This window comes from Procambarus clarkii, chromosome 75, assembly GCF_040958095.1.
Source record: "Procambarus clarkii isolate CNS0578487 chromosome 75, FALCON_Pclarkii_2.0, whole genome shotgun sequence".
NCBI classification, from domain to species: domain Eukaryota; kingdom Metazoa; phylum Arthropoda; class Malacostraca; order Decapoda; family Cambaridae; genus Procambarus; species Procambarus clarkii.
Genome location: NC_091224.1, coordinates 15,098,895 through 15,120,495, shown reverse-complemented (window position 1 = coordinate 15,120,495; position 21,601 = coordinate 15,098,895). Strand labels below are relative to the sequence as shown.

General features: G+C 45.3%; 1 protein-coding gene across 1 annotated transcript in view; it reads left to right on the top strand.

Annotated features, from left to right (window-relative positions):
* The first annotated feature begins 260 nt into the window (after positions 1-260).
* Positions 261-21,601, top strand: part of LOC123771642 (mucolipin-3-like) — a 240,139-nt gene continuing 218,798 nt past the window's right edge. The window contains exon 1 of the mRNA XM_069313231.1: positions 261-854. Coding sequence (XP_069169332.1) covers positions 398-854 — 457 coding nt within the window. The 5' untranslated portion in view covers positions 261-397. The remainder of the gene's footprint in view (positions 855-21,601) is intronic.

Genomic DNA, 21,601 nt, shown 5'->3' with positions numbered 1-21,601 from the left:
TTAGGCATTGTATGTACTAACTCTATCTATAAATCTATCAATTTTTGTAAAATCTCTTGTATGTATGTACCTTACCTGAATAAACATTTATTTATTTATATCGTGGTGTGTTCACAAACGTAATGAGTGACACTTTCCAATATATTTACCCCCTTCCAAGAAAAAACTAATAAATGTTGTTGATTTAGGGGCGACGACGATCGTGGGATCGGATGCGTCCAAAACAGTAAATAAGGGCGGCCATGTTGGAGCATTACGTCACGGCATCAGCTGAGAGACAACAACAAAAACAGTTAGTCGCCTTCTGGTCGTTGGCGAGGTGGTGTTGTGGGTCGTTCCGGTGGTTACAGCTGTCTTTACCTTGACAAGTGATGACTTTGATCTCTAAACCGAAGAGATGAACCCCGCGAACCACGGACAGTGTCATATAAGACGAGGGTCAAGGGATGAGAGAGTACCTGCCGACGAGATCCCGCAGCAGGAGGAGGAGGAGTCGGCGGCCATGTCATCTCCAGGACAGCGGCAGCAGCCGCGCCAGGCAGGTGGTCACCCCTCCCAGGGTGAGGGAGATCCCTCCCAGGGTGAGGGAGATCCCTCCCAGGGTGAGGGAGATCCCTCCCAGGGTGAGGGAAACCCCTCCCAGAGTGAGGGAGACCCCTCCCAGGGTGAGGGAAATCCCTCCCAGGGTGAGGGAAATCCCTCCCAGGGTGAGGGAGACCCCTCCCAGGGTGAGGGAGACCAGTTCCGTAAACCACATCAAAAGTCACACAGGACCATGCCAAGGAGGCCCATCAGTGCATGCTCGAAGCGAGGGCGATCCGGTTCCTGGTCTCGGGTTAATGACAGTAATGATGGTTTGTATATTCACTTCGTCTTGCATGGTGACTGTAGTTAATGTGCTATAAATGATGCAATATCGTTATGTACGTATCTTGGGGGATTGTAGTGTGGTAATTATAAGTACATTCGGGATGTGTATTAAAATTTATTCAATTAAAATCCAATATTCACTGCTGGCTTTTAATTAGCTGAATTTTCAGGGTTAATTCACACTATTGGGTTAGGCAACTATCATCAACGGTAGCCTGCAGTGAAGGTATTTTTGAACGAGAGAATCTGAAGCCTGGGTGGAGTGCAATAATTTGGGTATTGTTCATTGACTGTCCGTTTGCTTTCAATAGTAGTTGGAAACATTGGAAAATGCTGGATGGAAAAATTGGATGCTGTGGAAAATAATTTGGTTAACGCTAAAAATCGAACTGAAAGTGAGCAATTGACCATTAAAATTTGGAATACCTCTGCTCCTGTACCCTGTAAAATGGATACAATTTTTTTTGTTTTGCATGACATTATTTAGCTTCTCCATTAATTGCATAATACTATATAGCCTAACAAGTAATTTTGGACTTACTGAACAGGTTAAGTCTAATCATATAGTGCAGCAGTGAACCTAACAAATAAAAATGCCTTTGTTAATCTTTGTTACTAATGCTATATAGTATTTGTAAGTACAATATTGGATTTATCTACTACTACAGTATAGGAATTTCCACAAAGATTCTAAGAGGTAGTTTGAAGGTGTTTGGTTTTGCAGGTCTCGATATAAATCCCATCTTTCAGGTTCCTGAATTAAAATTGTTTAGCCATTGTACGCAATTTGCTTGGCCTTAGGCTATTGTTGCTGACAGGTAAGAGGGGGTTAAGTAATATAAATGTTTCTGTTCACAACTCGCAGTTGGGGATCAAAGGTACAATTGCTGGTCAGGACAGAAATGGTTGGGCACATTTCCTTTCACCTATTGCCGCTGTTCACCTAGTGGTAAATAGGTACCTTGCAGTAAATAGAGTACCCAAGTCAGGAATTGTGATATGCATACTCTATGCACAACTTAGTGATAGACATTGAGCAGTATCGAATTAGTTGCACACTGTGGTAATACAGGGGTACCTCGGTTTAAAAGTTTAATCCATTCCTGGAGACGGCTCGTAACCCGAAAACTCGTAAACCAGAGCTAATTTCCCCATAAAAAATAATGGAAAATGAATTAATCTGTTCCTGACTACCCAAAAACCTCACTTCAAACTAAATTTTATACCTAATTCATCTAAATCTACACTACAAAAGTATGTTCAAGTTATTACTTACCCTTACTGATGACTGCTGTTGGCGTATGGAAGATGGTGAGGAGAGGTGTTACTGCTTGGAAGGGAAGTCCCCTTCCATTATAACATCAGGCAGTAAAGATTTGTCTGGTGTGCACTCTCTGGCACATTTTGCCTGCATACCACTAGGTCCTGGTTGTGGCTCACTGCTCGATTTTCTCAGAACAAAATGGTCTATTGATGATTGTTTTTTCCTTCGCAAGATGTCCCTGTAGTGAGGCATCACATTGTCATTGAAAAGATTAATGCAAGAGCCTACTACAGCTATCTCTGGGTGAGTCGTTTCAATAAAAGTTTGCATTTCTTCCCCACGTCTGACACCACTTCTTAATGGTTGCGGAAGGGACATTCTCTACTGCCTCATCCTCCTCCACTGGAGAAACATCCTCAGCTGTGTCTTCTTGCTGTTCCTTTTGAAGGGCCTGGAGTTCTTCAGTGGTCAGTTCTTCATTGTGTTCTTCCACCAACTCCTCCACATCAGCACCATCCAATTTCAAGCCCATTTTCTGGCCCAGAGTAACAATTTCCTCAACAATATGCACTTCATTTCCGGGCTCAAACCCCTCAAAGTCTAGTTCTGTCACACATTCAGGCCACAATTTTCTCCAGCCAGAGATCGGGGTTCTTTGAGTCACTTCTTGCCAGGCTTTGTCAACGATTTTTAAAGCACTATAAATCTTAAAATGGTCTTTCCCGAACTCTTTGAGGGTAAGGTTTGTGGCTTCAGTCACTTCAAAACATTTCTGGAAAAGTGCCCTTTCATAAAGTTTGTTAAAATTCACTATGATTTTTTGGTCCATAGGCTGAATTAGAGGAGTGGTGTTAGGAGGAAGGATCTTTACTGTGAGAAAATTACTGTATCTGTGCAACAATTCATCTTCCAAGCCTGTAAGATGAGCAGGACCATTGTCGAGGAGATGCAGGGCCTTGAGTGACAAATTTTTCTCCTTCAGATATTTTTCTATGGCAGGGCACACTACTTCATTCACCCGCTCCGAAAAAAAGAATCCTAGTCACCCATGCATTATTATTAACCCTCCACATCACACACATTTGGTTTTTCTGAACTTTATACTTTTTGAAAGCCCTTGGATTTTCAAAATGATACACAAGCAAGGGTTTTATTTTTAAATCGCCACTTGCATTTGAACACAACACAAGTGTAAACCTATGTTTCATAGGCTTGTGTCCGGGCAATGATTTTTCCTCCTTGGTAATGTATGTCTTCTTAGGCAATCTTTTCCAGAACAGTCCTGTCTCATCACAATTAAACACTTGTTGCGGTAGGTATCCCTCAGCCTCTGCAAACTCTTTAAATTCTTCAATAAATCATTCAGCCGCTGGTTTATCTGAGCTGGCAGCCTCCCCATGCCTCTCAACACTATGAATACCACTTCTTTTCTGGGGGGAGCCCCGTCGGCTCCCCGGAGCTTTACCGGCTGATATGCTAATGTCAGACTTTGGCATCAGTCATGTGTATGGAGTTCTAGGGCCTACCGGGGACCACGAGCCAGAACCTGGCCCCCTCAGAGAGGCAAGGGGAGCAATGGCCTATAGAAACCCCCGTGTGGTTGGAAGCATTCTATGTCTGCCATCGACCGGGTCAAGCATCCAGAAAGGTAAGCATTCCAAAACAAACCCCTATTCTGGTGAAAATTGCTACCTAAGCCGAACTAGTGGATAGAACTCTTCAACAGAAAACAAGGAAACTAGTATGACGTCATACGTCACCGCGCCGCTGTCTGTGCAGCTCCCCCCTCCCCGGGAGGGGGAAGGGGAAGCCCCAGACCTCCCACGCCAGCTATCCACCCATCAGTTCTTCGGCTGATGCTATAGGCAATGGTTATGTGCTCCGGCTCCAGTGGTTGTTTCAGCACTGTACCTAGTGTGTGGTGTCTGTTTTCTAGGTGGTGCGTGAGCCGGGAGTGATTCTTCAGTACTCGGGCTGCATGCGTCTAGGGTTCCCTTCCCTAGGTGCCCTGTAAGTACTGCCCTTGGGGCTTGGGGCAACCTTCCACAAGTTCCTTGGGTCCTGCCCCTGCTTGGCCGTTTACTGCTTGGTTTTTGGCCGCTCTTTGGGTGCTCGGGTGTTCTGTCTCCCTTGTTCGCCTTAGAGTAAGGGGCAGTGTTTGCACTGGTGGGGCGCGGGGTACTGTGCAGCTTGTCTTTACCAATCATAGCGGCCGGCTCTGTTCCGCTTGGGTACGCTGTCCTCTTGCGGGGTTTTCTTTTTCTTTTTGTTTATCTACCTGGTGGGGGGGTCTGCCTTCGTTCTTGCCCCTTGTGTCCCTTGTGTTCTGAGTATTTTCTGGTGGTGCCCCCTGCTAGGTCCCCGTGAGTGTACACGTCCCGGGGGTTCAGCTCTTAGAAAGTTGTTTGGTAGCTTTGGGTGCCGGTTAGCAGTACCCTGCCTGGGACTACCTGAGCGCGAGTCCTCTTAAAGTAAACGCTCGGGACCCTGGGAAACCCCTGGGGGCGCGCGGGTCCGATGGATGTGACCCCAGAGCCCCCCCCTCGCTTCCAGCGAGTTTGAGGGTTGCTCTCACCTTTTGTCTCTGGGTGACTCTCTGTTTTGCCTCCGTCTGCTGCCTGTGGGGTCGGTGACACCTTCGACCCGGAGTCCTGCGAGTTTGGTTGCTCGTTGTGGCTCGGTTACCCAGTTGTGCTAACACAGCGGGTGCGGGCAGCAGGGGCGTTGCACTTGAGCCTTGGTGGTGGCAACGTTCTCGTGGTTTCCTCCCCGGGAGCCCCGGGGCTGCCCCGTTGTAGTTCGTTTTGGGACTTGGGGGTGTTGGTTGCTTCGGTTCCATCCACGCCCCCTTGTCTTTCCCCCTGGTTCACCCTTCCTGCCTGCATCCGGTTCCTTACGGTCTGTAGGTTCGGGGCGGGGTTTTTGGTGGTGTTGAGACTCGGGCAGTCTCGGGGAATTCCCCTTCCGGGGTAGTGACGGGGGCATTTGGGCCTGTTCCTCCAGCCGTGTTGTATGAGTCTGCCAGTGGGCTCCCTTCCTTAGTGTTTTCACGGCTGCCCCTGTTTTCTGGTACGGCCGGGGCTTTGGGGGAACGGCTCGGCCCCGGGGCCTGTCGTGTAGGTTCCCGGGGCTGGGGAGGGGCTGACTTGGGGGGGGCCTTGGCCCCGTTAGACCCCGTGGGGGTTTTTATCCCCCTCTAGGCGGGGCTTGTGGTTACGCGGAGTGGGGTCTTTCCTCCCCACTCGCCGTACGTGCTGTTGGACGTCGGCCCCTCCCCGGGCTCGGTTCCTTGGCCTTTGAGTCGGTTGGTTCCGTCCTGTGGGTGGATGTTTCCTCCCCCCCCTTTTTGGGACGGTGTTTTTGTCATGTTTCCCCGTTCGATGGGGTTCTGCGTGACTTCTGATCTCGGGTGCGCCTGCGCCTTCGTGTGCCTTCGGGACTAGTGTTGGCTTCTGTGTTCTCGAGGGTACGGGAAGGTTTTTCGCTACTTCTCGCGTTATTGGAACGTCTGTCGGCTCCTCGTACTTGTCGCCCTGTTGGGCTACTTGTCGCCCTGTTGGGCTACTTGTCGCCCGGTTGGGCTACTTGTCACCCGGTTGGGCTACTTGTCGCCCGGTTGGGCTACTTGTCGCCCGGTTGGGCTACTTGTCGCCCGGTTGGGTTCCTTTTTGGGCTCTTTGCTTCTTTGGCCGGTTTTCTTGTTCCTGCTTCCTCTTTTGGCTCCTTTTCTCGTGCAGTAGTCCTGGCTGGCGCCTTCCCGCAGGGAGGGTGTGCGGTTCGGCCAGCGTGTTATGCGCATGCGCCGTGGAGTTTGTATTGGTCTGGGCGGTGTTTCAGTGCTGGGGTTTTGCGCCCTTTTTTGCTACAGTGCTTCGCCTCTCGTTCTTCTCCCTGGCTGCGGTATGTGCCCCTTCGCGCCGGGGGTGTCCTGGTTCCCTGTTGTGGGGAGGACACCGCGGTTTTCCCTGTGTCATGGGTGTGGACCGCCTCCTTCGCCTCTCCCTGTTCTCCTGCGGGTCCGGCTGGGTCCGGCTCTGGCGTCTTCACCTGGCGGTGCTCCCAAGTTCTTCTGGGCACGGTTAAGTCGTGTCAAGTTCGTGCCACCATTCGCCAGGTGAGTTTCTGCAGTCTGGCGTCTTTTGGCCGGGCGCTGGATGCGGCGGTGTTTATATACCTGTCTTTATTTAGGTATATTTTTGTACGACTGAGACCGTTCGCACACCATTGACTGTCCCTTATCACCCCTTCCTGTCCCCCTCCTGTGCATGTCCAACCCATGCTGGTGTCATTCAGGGGACCCTCCCTTTTTAATGTTGTGAAGTGTGGGGGTTGTAGGGTTGGTTCTGTACTCACCTGGTGAGGCTCCTGGCTGTGCTTGCAGGATTTGAGCTCTGGCTCTTGGGTCCCACCTATCTGGTAGAACTTGCGGGATAGTACCAGTGGAGTGCAGTGGTGCTATTGGCACTTTTGGGGAACACTGTATTACCATCAGTGGTCTGTGCTTGTTACACGACCTACTTGCGAGCATAAGCCTTCTTGCTGGTTCGTCCGTGGACTTCCAGGGCGCACTGGCCTGTTTTCGTATGGCGGTTCCGGCCCGTCCTGGTTGTGGGGGTATGTGGGCCGGTGGACTGCTCCTAGCAGCTGCCTGGTGGGCCATCCTTTGGCCGGTCTGGCCTGGCCTTGGGCCGGGCTTCAGGTGTAAAAGAGCTCCCAGTACCTCATCCAGCAGGTATCGAGCGGGGTTTCTCCGCCGTCGGTCGCCTGGTGCAGGTTTCTGGGCCTGCAAGGTTTTTGTCGTGTCTCCGTTGGCCCTGTCTGGGGTCTGCCTGCTCCGTTCTCTGCCTTTGCAGAGGGGAGTTGCTATTTACATGTTGCATGTTGCAGTGGTGCCTGTTGCTGCTGCTGCTGCTGCTGCTGCACGTGTGCATTGGTACCGTGTTTCACGGTGGCGTGTCCTTGTTCCTGTGTCCGGTTGTGGAGTGGCACTTTGCTGCCGTTTTGTGCCTGGGGATTGCGTGCGGTTTTTGTCCCTGCCTGATTGTCCACCCCTGGTTGTTCTCCTGGGTTTTTTTGTGCTTCTGCTCTTTCTTCCTGCCTCCTCTGCAGCAGGGATGTTCTGCGTGTGTTCTTAGGCGTTGGTCAGCCTGTGTCCTGTGATGTGCTTCTTTGTCTCGGTCTATTGCAGTTGTTCGTGCCCCTTGGTTCGGGTCCTGTTCTGGCGGCGACCCTTCCGCCTTCTTTGGTTTTCCTAGCTTGCCCTGCCGGTTGTTTTTTTTTTTTTTTGGGGGGGGGGTTCTTGCGATGTCTCGCGTCGGACCCGTCGTTTCTGAACTCCTGGCGGGCTTGCATGCTTTGGGGAGTTTTTCTGTTCGGCAGACGTTCCATCTCCTTGTGCCGCCTGGGTTTCGGTGGTCGCGCCCGAGATCTTCTTGCGGCTCCGCCTTTTTCCTGGGCTCGGGGGGGGGGGCCTTGTCGGGGCTGCTTATGTTCTGCCTTGTGGTCTCGCCTCCGGTTGGTGGTCGGGTGGCTTCGTGGTAGGTGTCCCACCTGCGTGCTTCTCTTGGCGGCAGTATGGGTATTTTGGCGGTCCTTCCTTTTCCTGTCCCTTCTTAGGTGGTTACTCTTGTTGGCTTGGTTTACTCTCGGCTTGGTTTTCTAGTGGGGGTTGGGGGCCATCGTCTTGCCACATACTGTCGCCTCTTTTCGTGCGGCGCAGGCGGAGCCGCTTCAGCTTGCTTTCGGTCTTGGTGTTGCTTCTGCACCGTTAGTCAGCTGTCTTGTGCGTCGTTTCACCTCCGGCCTGTTCGTGCGCCGCTTGCACCATCCTGGTCTCTGGTCAGCGTGCTCTGTCTTCTCCTCGGTTGGTAGTGCCCCTTCGGTTCCGGTGTGTTTTTTCGTCGGCTCTTTCCTTTGGGCCTTTGCCTCTGGGGGTCGGTTCGCTGAGTTTTCTTGCTCCTTCGGTTTTAGCGTTTTGGTTGTTTGATGGCAGCAGTCTCCATCTTTTCTGGTGCGGGGTGGGGCTGCTGCATTCTGGAGGGGTCCAGGGTTTGTTGGTGCTTCGTTGGTCGGGCCGGGGGTGTGTCGTTTTTGTGTTCAGTGGCGGCCCTCCGCTGTTGTTTGCGTGCCACGGCGTTTGGGTCCGGAGCGCGTTTTGCGTTGATCCGGTTCTGTTCTTCCCGGTTCGCGGGTGATGGTGTCCCGGGTGGTCAGCCGTGTTCTTGCGGCTAAGCTGCCTGTGTTCTTCCCTCATGCCTGTGGCGTTCGTGGCTTCGCTGTTCTCGCTGCCGTCTGGGCGACGTGGCTTTGCAGTCTTTCGGGCATGGATTTTTGGTGTTCGTGCAGGGGCCTTGCTGCTCGTGGTTCTCGTGTTGTTCCCGGGATTTTCGGGGCTGTGGCGCCTTGGGTTGGCGTTTGCTGCCGGTTGTCTCGCCTCCTTGGGGGGTGCGTGGTGTCCGCCTCCCGGTTTTGTCCCTTTGACCTTCCTCTGTGGGTAGTTAGCTCCGGGGAGCCGACGGGGCTCTCCCCAGAAAACCAGCGTTGAATGTAATGAAACGCCATTTTCTGGGTGAGATCCGGAGGCTCCCCGGCAACCCTCCCTCCCTCCGGTCGGCGTTTTTCGCGTGTTTTGACATCCAGCCTCAGAACTGATGGGTGGATAGTCGGCGTGGGAGGTCTGGGGCTCCCCCTTCCCCCTCCCAGAGAGGGGGGAGCTGCGCAGACAGCGGCGCGGTGACGTATGACGTCATACTAGTTTCCTTGTTTTCTGTTGAAGAGTTCTATCCACTAGTTCGGCTTAGGTAGCAATTTTCACCAGAATAGGGGTTTGTTTTGGAATGCTTACCTTTCTGGATGCTTGACCCGGTCGATGGCAGACATAGAATGCTTCCAACCACACGGGGGTTTCTATAGGCCATTGCTCCCCTTGCCTCTCTGAGGGGGCCAGGTTCTGGCTCGTGGTCCCCGGTAGGCCCTAGAACTCCATACACATGACTGATGCCAAAGTCTGACATTAGCATATCAGCCGGTAAAGCTCCGAGGAGCCTCCGGGTCTCACCCAGAAAATGGCGTTTCATTACATTCAACGCTGGTTTTTCTAAATTTTTCAAACCATCCCCTGCTTGCCTTAATGTCTGTCGTATCTGCTCTCGTTCCAGGGGTTTTCTTTACAAGGTCTTTGTGCATTACCCTGGCTTTCTCACAAATGATGGCCTCTGAAACACTATCACCCTCTAACGCCTTGTCGTGTATCCAAATTAATAAGAACTTTTCCACATTCTTAAGTATGTGTGGTCTTTGTTTTGTGATTTTTGATACGCCTTTTGTCACTTTAGCACTCATAATGTCCTTTTTCTTGGCCAGTACCCAGTATTGTGCATATCGTTGATGTGGATTTGTTGTACTGCCTGCAAAGTTCAACAACACGTGCACCATTTTCATGCTTCCGAATGATCTCTTGTTTTTCCTCTATTGTCATCCTCACATGCAATTTCTTGCCTTGAACCTTACCACTGGCTTTCTTGGGACCCACTGCGAGATATATAATAGCAACTTTTATGCTCAAATGCCCAAATATCCGACAAAACACTGTAAATCCTGGTGAAGAATTCAGGCGGGATTGTCACTGGGCACGAGGCACTGGTAAACTGAATGGCACTCGCCGTGCACCACACGCTAGGTCGGCCCGTACTCGTATCAACACCCTCGTATCCTGAGGCAACGGTCGTATCCCGATGTAAATTCTCCGAGCAAATCCTGCTCGTAACCTGAAAAACTCGTAACCAGGAACGCTCGTAATCCGATGTACCACTGTACTGAACTGTACAGTGGTACCTCGGAATGCGATTGTCCCTGTATGCGAGATTTTCGGAAGGCGAGGTGTATTTACTCCAAAAATTTGTCTCGGAAGGCGATGGTTACTTCGGGAGGCGAGTTTGAACGCGAGTTTGTTGATACGCGTACAGCCGACCTAGCGCGTGGTCGTTCGGCGATCGTCGCCCCTCTGCCCCGCTGCCCCTCAGTTCACCATTGTCTCGCGCTCAGTGACTACCCCCACATCAATTCTTGTCGTGGATTTTCAGTGTTTTGTTGGATTTTTGGTGATTTGTCTATACAATTTGTTGTTATATATCTCACCATGAGTCCCAAGAAAGCCAGTGGTAAGGATAAAGGCCAGAAAGCTCATGTGAGGATGACAATAGAGGAGAAACAAGAGATCATTCGAAAGCATGAGAACGGTACACGTGTTGTTGATCTTTGTAGGCAGTACAACAAAGCGACATCAACAATATGCACTATACTTAAGAAGAAAAATAAGATTATGAGTGCTAATGTGGCAAAAGGAGTAAGAACATTAACGGCACAAAGACCACAAATACTTGAAGAAGTGGAAAAGTTGTTATTAATTTGGATACACGACAAGGAGTTGAGGGGTGATAGTGTTTCGGAGGCCATTATTTGTGAGAAAGCCAGGGTGTTGCACGAAGACCTTCTAAAGAAGACCCCTGCAACGAGTGATGCAGATAAGAAAGAGTTTAAGGCAAGCAGGGGCTGGTTTGAAAAATTTAGAAAGAGAAGTGGTATCCATAGTGTTACAAGGCATGGGGAGGCAGCCAGCTCAGACAAACCAGCCGCTGGACGATTTATTGACGAATTTAAAGAGTTTGCACAGGCTGAGGGATACCTACCGCAACAAGTGTTTAATTGTGACGAAACAGGACTGTTTTGGAAAAGAATGCCTAAGAGGACATACATTACCAAGGAGGAAAAATCCTTGCCTGGACACAAGCCTATGAAAGATAGGTTTACGCTTGTGCTGTGTTCAAATGCGAGTGGCGATTTGAAAATTAAACCCTTGCTAGTGTATCATTCTGAAAATCCAAGGGTTTTCAAACAGTATAATGTGCAGAAAACCCGTTTGTCTGTGATGTGGAAGTCTAATAAAAAAGCATGGGTGACTAGGCTTATTTTTTCGGAGTGGGTGAATGAAGTGCTGTGCCCTGCCATAGAAAAATATCTGCAGGAGAAACAATTGCCACTCAAAGCCGTGCTTCTCCTTGACAATGCTCCTGCTCATCCTCCAGGCTTGGAAGATGATTTGATGCCTCAATACAATAAATTCCTCACAGTTAAATTCCTTCCTCCTAACACCACTCCTCTAATTCAGCCTATGGACCAGAAAATCATAGCGAATTTTAAGAAACTGTATGAAAGGGCACTTTTCCGGAAATGTTTTGAAGTGACTGAAGCCACAAACCTCACCCTCAAAGAGTTCTGGAGAGAGCATTTTAACATTTTTAGTGCTTTAAAACTCGTTGACAAAGCCTGGCAAGAAGTGACTCAAAGAACCCTGATCTCTGGCTGGAGAAAATTGTGGCCTGAAGGTGTGAGAGAACTAGACTTTGAGGGGTTTGAGCCTATAAATGATGCGCCTATTGTTGAGGAAATTGTTAGTCTAGGCCAGAAAATGGGCTTGGAATTGGATGGTGATGATGTGGAGGAGTTGGTGGAAGAACACAACGAAGAACTGACCACCGAAGAACTCCTAGCCCTTCAACAGGAACAGCAAGCCAACACAGCAGCGAATGATTCTGCAGTGGAGGAGGAGGTGGTGGCAGCAGCACCAGCGAATGTCCCTTCTGCAGTAATTAAGAAGGTGTGTCAGATGTGGGAAGAGATTCAAACAACTATTGAACATACTCACCCAGACAAAGCTGTAGTAGGCCGTTGTCTTAATCTTTTCAATGACAATGTGATGCCTTACTACAGAGAGAGCTTGCAAAGAAGGGAAAAGCAAGCTTCCATGGACAAATATTTGGTGAAGAAATCGAGCAGTGAGCCTCAACCAGGACCTAGTGGCACTCAGGTTAAACGTCCCAGGGAGAGCACACCAGAAAGGTCCTCACTGCCTGATGTGATTATGGAAGGGGACTCCCCTTCCAAACAGTAACTCCTCTCCTCCTCCCCCCTCCTCACCATCTTCCATACGCCTACAGCACTCGACAGTAAGGTAAGTAATAACTGGAACATAGTTTTGTAGGTTTATTTAGATGAATTAGGTAAATTAGGTATAAAAATTTAGTTTGATGTGGGGTTTTTGGGGTAGTCAGGAACGGATTAATTCATTTCCCTTTATTTCTTATGGGGAAATTAACTTCGGAATGCGAGTTTTCGGAAGGCGAGGCGTCTCCAGGAACGGATTAAACTCGCATTCTGAGGTATGCCTGTACCTACATTATCATTACATTTAAAATTTTCATGGGTGGAGTGGTATCAACTTTTAGAATAATATGGGAATACTGTATAGTAAAATTTACCTGAGTATACCTGAGGACCATTAATACTAGTGGCCTCGATGAGGACAGGAAGCCGCTGGCTTGTCAAAGGTACCCCTATTTGTCCTGATGATCTTTTCCAGTTGTATTTTAAAACCCAAAGGTATTGGCATTTATGGGTTTGGTGGATAGGTTGTTTCATGGGTTTCATCCTATGGGTGAAAAAGTATCTTCTGTACTCAGTTATACATTGTTGCTCATTGAACTTGAAACCGAGTCTCCTCGTTTATGTTACATCTGATCTTTTGAAGAAATTGTCCGGATCAACATTCCTCCAAATTGTTCAGTAGTATAAAGGTTACAAAGAGATCCGCCCTGTCTTGCTTGGTTTGCAGTGTTGTTAGCCCCTGTAGCCCTCAACTGTGCCTGATATGAGAGATGACTTAGCTCTGGAATGATTTTAGTTGTCCGATGTTGTACCTTCTCCAGAGCAGCTATGTCTTTCTGAAGATGGTGTCCATGCCTGGATGCAATAATCCAGGTGGGGGTGTACCAGAGACTTGTACAGTTGAATGAATACCTTCTTTTCTTTAACCACCGTGCTGTGCTGAGTTTATTGTGAAATTCCCCCTGTGCGCATGAAATAAAGTATTCCCAAAAAATTCTTTTTTCCTCGTAAAATGATAAAAATGCTTTCCCTATGTAAAAATATATACCAAATTCCACTTACTTTGGCTGTGGGGACATGGACAAGGTTCATTATGACGTCATCAGGGGCTGGTCGCCCGTGTGTGATAGGCTCAGACACGGTCGTGCAGGCCATTCAAGCACCGGGTGTTGCCACAAATATATTTTCAATTATTTGTTCTATGTGTTTCCAATGCGGTTTTATTTGTTTAGCGTATATGATGCATATATGTGTCCTTTACAATATGGATACAGTAGAACGTTCATAATGTTCCATGGAACTGCGATACATGTCAGTAATGTGTCCACAATAAATGTTTATTTGTCGCAATATTACTTGTTAAAAATTCATTAAATTACAATATGTACAGTTTCACACACTATTCACACAGTAACACACTGTATTACACACTCAGTACTTCGGAAGAGAGTAATAATCAACAAAGTAGTCCATGGTACACAGTGTGACTTTGCTTTCATTGCACCAGGTACAGATAGATTTTCGCTGCCTGTTTCTTCGTTCTGTGTGCTTGCAAATAACGCACTCACGTACAGTATCCACTCAATTTAACAGCCTATATGGGGCTGAGCCCAAGTCGTTATTTACGGAGCTCCGTTATTTCCGACGTTAAGTCGGGTCGGGTAATTTTTCAAGTAACATTCAGGTAGGATATATTTTATACTGTATAACTAAAATTAAATAAAGTTCATTGTGTAATTGCATTCCAATTTAGTGCACGGCCGACGATTAAGCCAGTTGCTGGCTGCTGCATGGATGATGTGTGAACACGCTCTGATCAAGTCCAGATGGGTGGGAAAAAATTGATTCATTCCTTTGTATTGAAAAATATTTCATGTATCAATCAGTGAGTTAATATTGTCTTAATAAAATTTTAGAGATGTGTTTTGATTTACCCTGAACAGTGCAGGTAATGTATTTTTAATGTTACGACACAGGCTGTGGCGGCCATGCCATAACAATGGCGATCGAGCCTTGTCGCTGAGAGCTAGCCAAGACGAAATATTTTGAGCTCACCTTTTCTCTGCTGACGATAGAATATACATTTGCAGAGACTAATATGTAGCTTTTGTTGAAAAAAAACAATTAATATCTTGTAATACTGTACTATAATAAAATTGGTAAATTGACTTACTTTTAATGTTACGACACAGGCTGTGGCGGCCATGCCATAACAATGGCGATCGAGCCTTGTCACTGAGAGCTAGCCAAGACGAAATATTTTGAGCTCACCTTTTCTCTGCTGACGATAGAATATACATTTGCAGAGACTAATATGTAGCTTTTGTTGAAAAAAACAATTAATATCTTGTAATACTATAATAAAATTGGTAAATTGACTTACTTTTAATGAAGCTGAAGATTACGAAGCTGTGATGATTACGTCATCCTCTGCAGCGCTTGTTTTATATTGTTTATATTGTATACAGGGTACATACTGTATGTACAGTACACTTATTTTCAGGCACTCACTTCTCACAACAGCTAACCTTACTACTAATTCACATGAGTTCTAATTCTACTTCACTATTGACAATTATGTTGAATGTTAAACTCTGCTGCTGCTCGTGCATGAGAATATCCTTTATCAAGTTTCTTAATTAACTCCAGCTTCTGTGCAACCGTCAGGCGCTTCCTTTGGGTAACTTTTGGCATTTTGTAAATTAAAAAGATCACAATTACAGTACAGTAATATCCTTCACAATTGAAGGTAGCCGCGCGAGTTCACGGTAAACAATGGGAACACATGGCCCGGCGGAGTACATACTAGGTCCGTGGGAAAAAAAATACCTAGTGCCTATACATACTATAAAAGGTATTTAATAAGAAAACAAAGACTTTTGCTTAATAAAAACTGTTTCAAAATATTTTATTAATAATAATTTACAATTTTCTTCATTAAAGTGAATAATTTTAAAAGAAAATTAAGATGTAATATATGACTCTGGACGATCCAGGTCGGTGGCGGCCTGGTCGCCATGTGAGGGGACGCTGATGCCACAACAAACCCAATACCGACTGTCGGTAATATCGACCGCAGACCGGTATAGCAGGCTCCAGATACTGGGCTCCCAAACCGGTCGTTAATACCGGCAGATCGGTATAAAAGAGGCCGTTAAATTGAGTGGATACTGTATACCCTTGGCATTAGTACCTGTAGGTGGTATGTAGCCAAGCTTGTAAAACGTAAGGTAGTCTTGAAAGGATTACAGGAAAAGATCAATTTGTAAGGTAGTCGTGGAAAGATCGCTTTGTGAGGTCCCACACAGGAAGAGATTCAGTAAGCCTCAAAGAGTGCCCGTCAGTCAAGAAGAGATTCAGCTATTCTTGAAAATATCTATGGAAAACACCACCATGGAAGCTGCTAACACTGTTCATCTATGCTACTGGTATCAGACGCAACATCATTGAATGCAGAAAATGATTCATCTATGTACCTGTATCATCTAAATAAATTGGAGATAGCATAGGTGGGCAAGGATGGCTGTCAGAGCTACAACTGGATATGCTCGCTGTATCGTCCTCATAGCTGCTGTATCACTTGCATCCGACCTTTGTGTTAGGTCTGTATTGAAACCTAGCTTCAGCAATATTATGACCTTTATGTAATTCAAACAATAAGGTTTGAATTTCACTGACAGAGCACGATCTTTCAACACTGCGTCAGACAGGTGTTTGGGAGCCAAAGGCGCGTGCGCCACCCATGGTTGCTCACCCAGTACTAACCCAGCCAGCAGCCCTAGGGCATTCTGGGAATTTTTTCCAAGATAGCTGCCTCACATTGGAGATCCTAAGAGTCCATTTCGTACACAACCAACTGCGCACACATTTAGAATGGGTACGAAAAAATAAAAAAAGAGTTTTCTCAGTTGGTGCAGTTTCCCACCGACCGAGAATACTCGGTTGGCACAGTTAAGTGGTTATAGGTAAAGGTATGCTTGTTTATTCCCAGGATATGTTAGCTTCTTTTTTTTTCTGCCGCTCCCACTTTTGCAACTTTCAATGAATTATGAATTCTGACTCCAAGGTCCTTTTCTTCATTAATCTGTTGTAAGGTAGTGCTGTTAATTGGTTGTAGTGGCAACCAATAACATGGATTGTTATGCCCCACATGCAAGGTCATTTATCGACATTAAAAAACATTTGACATTAACCCTTACACTGCTCAGGGGTCCTTGGGACATTTACACCCCTGTGCGCAAGAAAAAAAAAAATAAATTTTTTTTTTCGTCTTCTAAACATGTTAATTTGTGTCCCCTGAGCACGGAAAAAATAAAAAAAAAATCGTAGGTGACATATTTTGGGCGGAATTGACCGAGGAAGTCTGGCAAAAAGTGGGCGTTGACAGAGCGGTCGTCAGACCCGGTCAGCATCACCCGCGTTGACAGATGGGAGTTGCCACAAAGATATTATTACCTAATTGTTTCAATGTCTCCGATTGATTTTTTCTTAGTTTTTTTGCAGTAATATTATTCAATAGTGTGTATTGTAATATATTTATATAATAAAAGTGGTTAATAATCGCTATACTCAAAAGTATGATGTGCATATTAGTGATTCAATTATTATGTTTATAAAACAATAAACAAATAGTTTTGCTGCTATTACACTTTATACACAGGTTATATATAAGTATTGGCATGTTTTGGTCACCATAACGAACCACTAAGTTGGTATTGAGAGTCGAAAAGCAACGAGGAGTTACCGCCACACACCAGCCAGCCACTCGCTGCCACTCCCTCAACACACGCACTAAACTTTCTCCCCCAACAATACCATTTGTGGTGTTATTACACTATATACAGACGTTATATATAAGTATGTATATATTTTGTTCACCACAACTGTACAGCTAAGCTGATATAGTTAATTCAGGCACTAAGAGTCGTCGCTATACACAGATGGCGGCTGGCGGCTCCCTCACTCTTTCAAGGTCACACGCACTAAACTTTCTCCCCCAACAATACCTTTTGCAGTGTTATTACCCTATATACACATATTATATATAAATATCTACATGTTTTATGCACCGTAACTGTACACCTAAGCTTGTAGTGCGCCCAAAGAGCAGAGTGGCCACCCTCTAAACAGCTAGACAAATCGTGCAGACGACGTCACCTCCGTCACCCATATGGCTCCTCCCAGCATAATCCTTTTGCTGTTATTACACTAATACACACATTATATATAAGTATCTACATTTGTGTTCACCATAGAGAACCACTGACCTGGTATGGTGAATGCAAACAATAACAGCTAGCCACGCAGTCAGTAAACGATGCTCTCCCTCCATCTCGCAGCATCACTCCTCCCACAGCGCTAATTATTACAACAATCCTGCTATTATCACAACCCTGGTTATTTATATCACAGTCATGGGTCATCTGTAATATTGTCATCGCTAAATAATAACAATTATATATATATTTTGACATTTTTCGGCGATGCTGTGGTCACAAGCTCAACAGCAATGCTGTTCGCTCATGCTGTGTGCGCGGGCCTTGGTTGCTCCAACAGTACTGTGCCTCTCACACCTGAGAATATTGCCCACGATTTTTTTTTTATATGGCATCTGTTTACAAGTGCCCTGAGGAAGCTACTGTGAACCCCGTGTAGCCGCAGGCCATTTGAATCAGGCCTGGCACCCTATGGCGTATATATACGCCATGCGCACCATGGGACATGTTACTCAGGGCGTATATATACGCCATGCGCAGTTTAAGGGTTAAAAAGCCCTTGCCAGTCTTCTAACCATTTGTGGAGATCATGCAGATCTCTTTTTAAGGTCTCTTATAATTTTCACTTGGCATTTTACCATAGATCTTAGTGTCACCTGCAAATTTGATGATGATGTTTGTAACATTTCATCTACAATATATCATTGATGTATATGACAAAAAGGGTTGACCCTAAAATGAACCCCTGTGGCCCCCCACTTACCACATTGCTCCAGTCAGATTCATTCCCATTTAGTACGACACTTTGTTTTAACCAATGTTTTATCCATTCAAGTATTCTCCCATTTATTCCATGTACCTGTTATTTCCTTGTCAGTCTTTTATGTGGCACCTTGTCAAAAGCTTTAGCAAAATCCATGTAAACTACTTCTACGGGAAGTCTTTTGTCTAAATAGCTGGTTACCGTTTCCAGAAATGTGAGCAGGTTTGTAAGGCCTGATTTAATTTTAACAAATCCATGTTGCATTGATTTTACAAGAATTTTCTCTGTGAAGGTTTGTATGATTCCCTCCCTTAGGATTCTCTCCATGAGCTTGCAGATGTGTGATGTCAAGCTGATTTGATGTCAAGCTGATTCGATGATAGTTTTCTGTCGTGCTCTTTCTGCCTTTTTTTTTAAAATAAAGGTAACATTTGCATATTTCCAATCTAGGGGAACTACCTCTTGGTCCAGAGATTTTTTGAAAAGGAGTTGTAGTGGTATGCATACTGCATCTGCCATTTCCTTTATGACTTTGGGTTGAATTCCATCCACACCTGGGGCTTTTGAGTCTTATAGTTTGTCAGTGCTCTTCCTGATTGTGTTGCATGGTATGGGTATATTCCTTTATTCATTCTCTTCACTTCTTCAAATGTTTGTATGGGTGATGGAATGTCATTCAATCTTTCTAGTGTGAAAACTGATGTAAAGTATTCATTCAGTGTATTTGCTCCCCTTTTATCATCCAATACTACTTGGTTAGTCTCATCTTTTAGGGGTCCTACAGAGTCCTTAGTTGTGGTTTTTCTTTATATATATAGGCATAGAATGACTTTGGATGTTTCTTTATGTTTTGCACAAGTTTTCTTTCGTAGTTTTGTTTGGCTTATCTGATTTCCTGGGTGGCTGAATTTAATGTCTCTTTATATATCTCATAATCCATGATGTTTTTACCATGTGTGCTCTCCTTTTTCCTGGCCTTCCCCTCATGCTCTTAATTGCACACTTCTTGGTATACCATCTTCAGTCTTGCAGACTTTTGCACATCATGTCATTCCTTAAACATACTAAATGGTCCATGATCAGGATTAGTAAGTGGCTAATTAGAACAAGAATTTGATTCATCTTAACACGTCAACATTGAATTCATACTAGCCTGAATGTCAACACTTACACAAATCATTACAATAATGGCTGAACTAGACAGATGTAAACAGCAGTGTGAATCAAATAACTAAATGAAGCTTACATTTTCTGTTTAAAGTGAGTAACATTAGACAAGATGAGAACTTCAGCTTTCAAGTGACATTATATTAGAGTATAGACTGGTTGCAGTCTATATTAGAGTATAGACTGGTTGTGTTGGGTACTCTTCACTGTATATTACATATTCGTGAACGAGTAAGAAACTCTGTGTTTCTCATTTTTATTTAGCCCCTAACCACGCAAATCATATATATATATGCTTTCAGTGACAAAACCGAAACCGCGCATGTCATATATATATGATTTCGTGTTTAGCGCTAAAATTTAAACGCCCCGCCTGGGATAGGGGCAGCTATAGTGCAGCCACGATCGATAGTTGCCAGATGTCACCTAGAAAAAAACAAGGCCAACATTCTTGGGTGTGAGAGCGTCAGTATTGAGCGAGCAACCAAGGCTGACGCATGCAGCACGAGCTCACAGTACCGCTGTTCAGCTTGTAACCACTGCATCGCCTACAAATGCCATCAAATATATGTTTATGCTATTATTTAGCAATGATAGTATTACAGAAGACCCCTGACTGTGATAAAACTGACCAGGATTCTGATAATAGCAGGATTGTGGTGATATTTAGCGCTGTGCTCCATGGAGGGAGAAGTAATGCTGTGGGAGGAAGGGTGGTGGCGTCGTCTTCTGACTGTGTGTGGCCACCTTTTATTAACTGCACTCACCATACCAGCTTAGTGTTTCGCTATGGTGAACACAAATGTAGATACTTATATATAACGTGTGTATAGAGTGTAATAACAGCAATAGGAGTAGGTTGGGAACCGCCATTTTGGTGAGGAAGTGGCTGCCTGTACTATTAGAGTACAGGCAGCATCAGCGTTGCATGTTAGATTTAGGTTATTGCAACGCGCTAGGTCGGTTTCCCACCTGGATGCCCCTACAATATATCATTGATGTATATGACAAAAAGGGTTGACCCTAAAATGAACCCCTGTGGCCCCCCACTTACCACATTGCTCCAGTCAGATTCATTCCCATTTAGTACGACACTTTGTTTTAACCAATGTTTTATCCATTCAAGTATTCTCCCATTTATTCCATGTACCTGTTATTTCCTTGTCAGTCTTTTATGTGGCACCTTGTCAAAAGCTTTAGCAAAATCCATGTAAACTACTTCTACGGGAAGTCTTTTGTCTAAATAGCTGGTTACCGTTTCCAGAAATGTGAGCAGGTTTGTAAGGCCTGATTTAATTTTAACAAATCCATGTTGCATTGATTTTACAAGAATTTTCTCTGTGAAGGTTTGTATGATTCCCTCCCTTAGGATTCTCTCCATGAGCTTGCAGATGTGTGATGTCAAGCTGATTTGATGTCAAGCTGATTCGATGATAGTTTTCTGTCGTGCTCTTTCTGCCTTTTTTTTTAAAATAAAGGTAACATTTGCATATTTCCAATCTAGGGGAACTACCTCTTGGTCCAGAGATTTTTTGAAAAGGAGTTGTAGTGGTATGCATACTGCATCTGCCATTTCCTTTATGACTTTGGGTTGAATTCCATCCACACCTGGGGCTTTTGAGTCTTATAGTTTGTCAGTGCTCTTCCTGATTGTGTTGCATGGTATGGGTATATTCCTTTATTCATTCTCTTCACTTCTTCAAATGTTTGTATGGGTGATGGAATGTCATTCAATCTTTCTAGTGTGAAAACTGATGTAAAGTATTCATTCAGTGTATTTGCTCCCCTTTTATCATCCAATACTACTTGGTTAGTCTCATCTTTTAGGGGTCCTACAGAGTCCTTAGTTGTGGTTTTTCTTTATATATATAGGCATAGAATGACTTTGGATGTTTCTTTATGTTTTGCACAAGTTTTCTTTCGTAGTTTTGTTTGGCTTATCTGATTTCCTGGGTGGCTGAATTTAATGTCTCTTTATATATCTCATAATCCATGATGTTTTTACCATGTGTGCTCTCCTTTTTCCTGGCCTTCCCCTCATGCTCTTAATTGCACACTTCTTGGTATACCATCTTCAGTCTTGCAGACTTTTGCACATCATGTCATTCCTTAAACATACTAAATGGTCCATGATCAGGATTAGTAAGTGGCTAATTAGAACAAGAATTTGATTCATCTTAACACGTCAACATTGAATTCATACTAGCCTGAATGTCAACACTTACACAAATCATTACAATAATGGCTGAACTAGACAGATGTAAACAGCAGTGTGAATCAAATAACTAAATGAAGCTTACATTTTCTGTTTAAAGTGAGTAACATTAGACAAGATGAGAACTTCAGCTTTCAAGTGACATTATATTAGAGTATAGACTG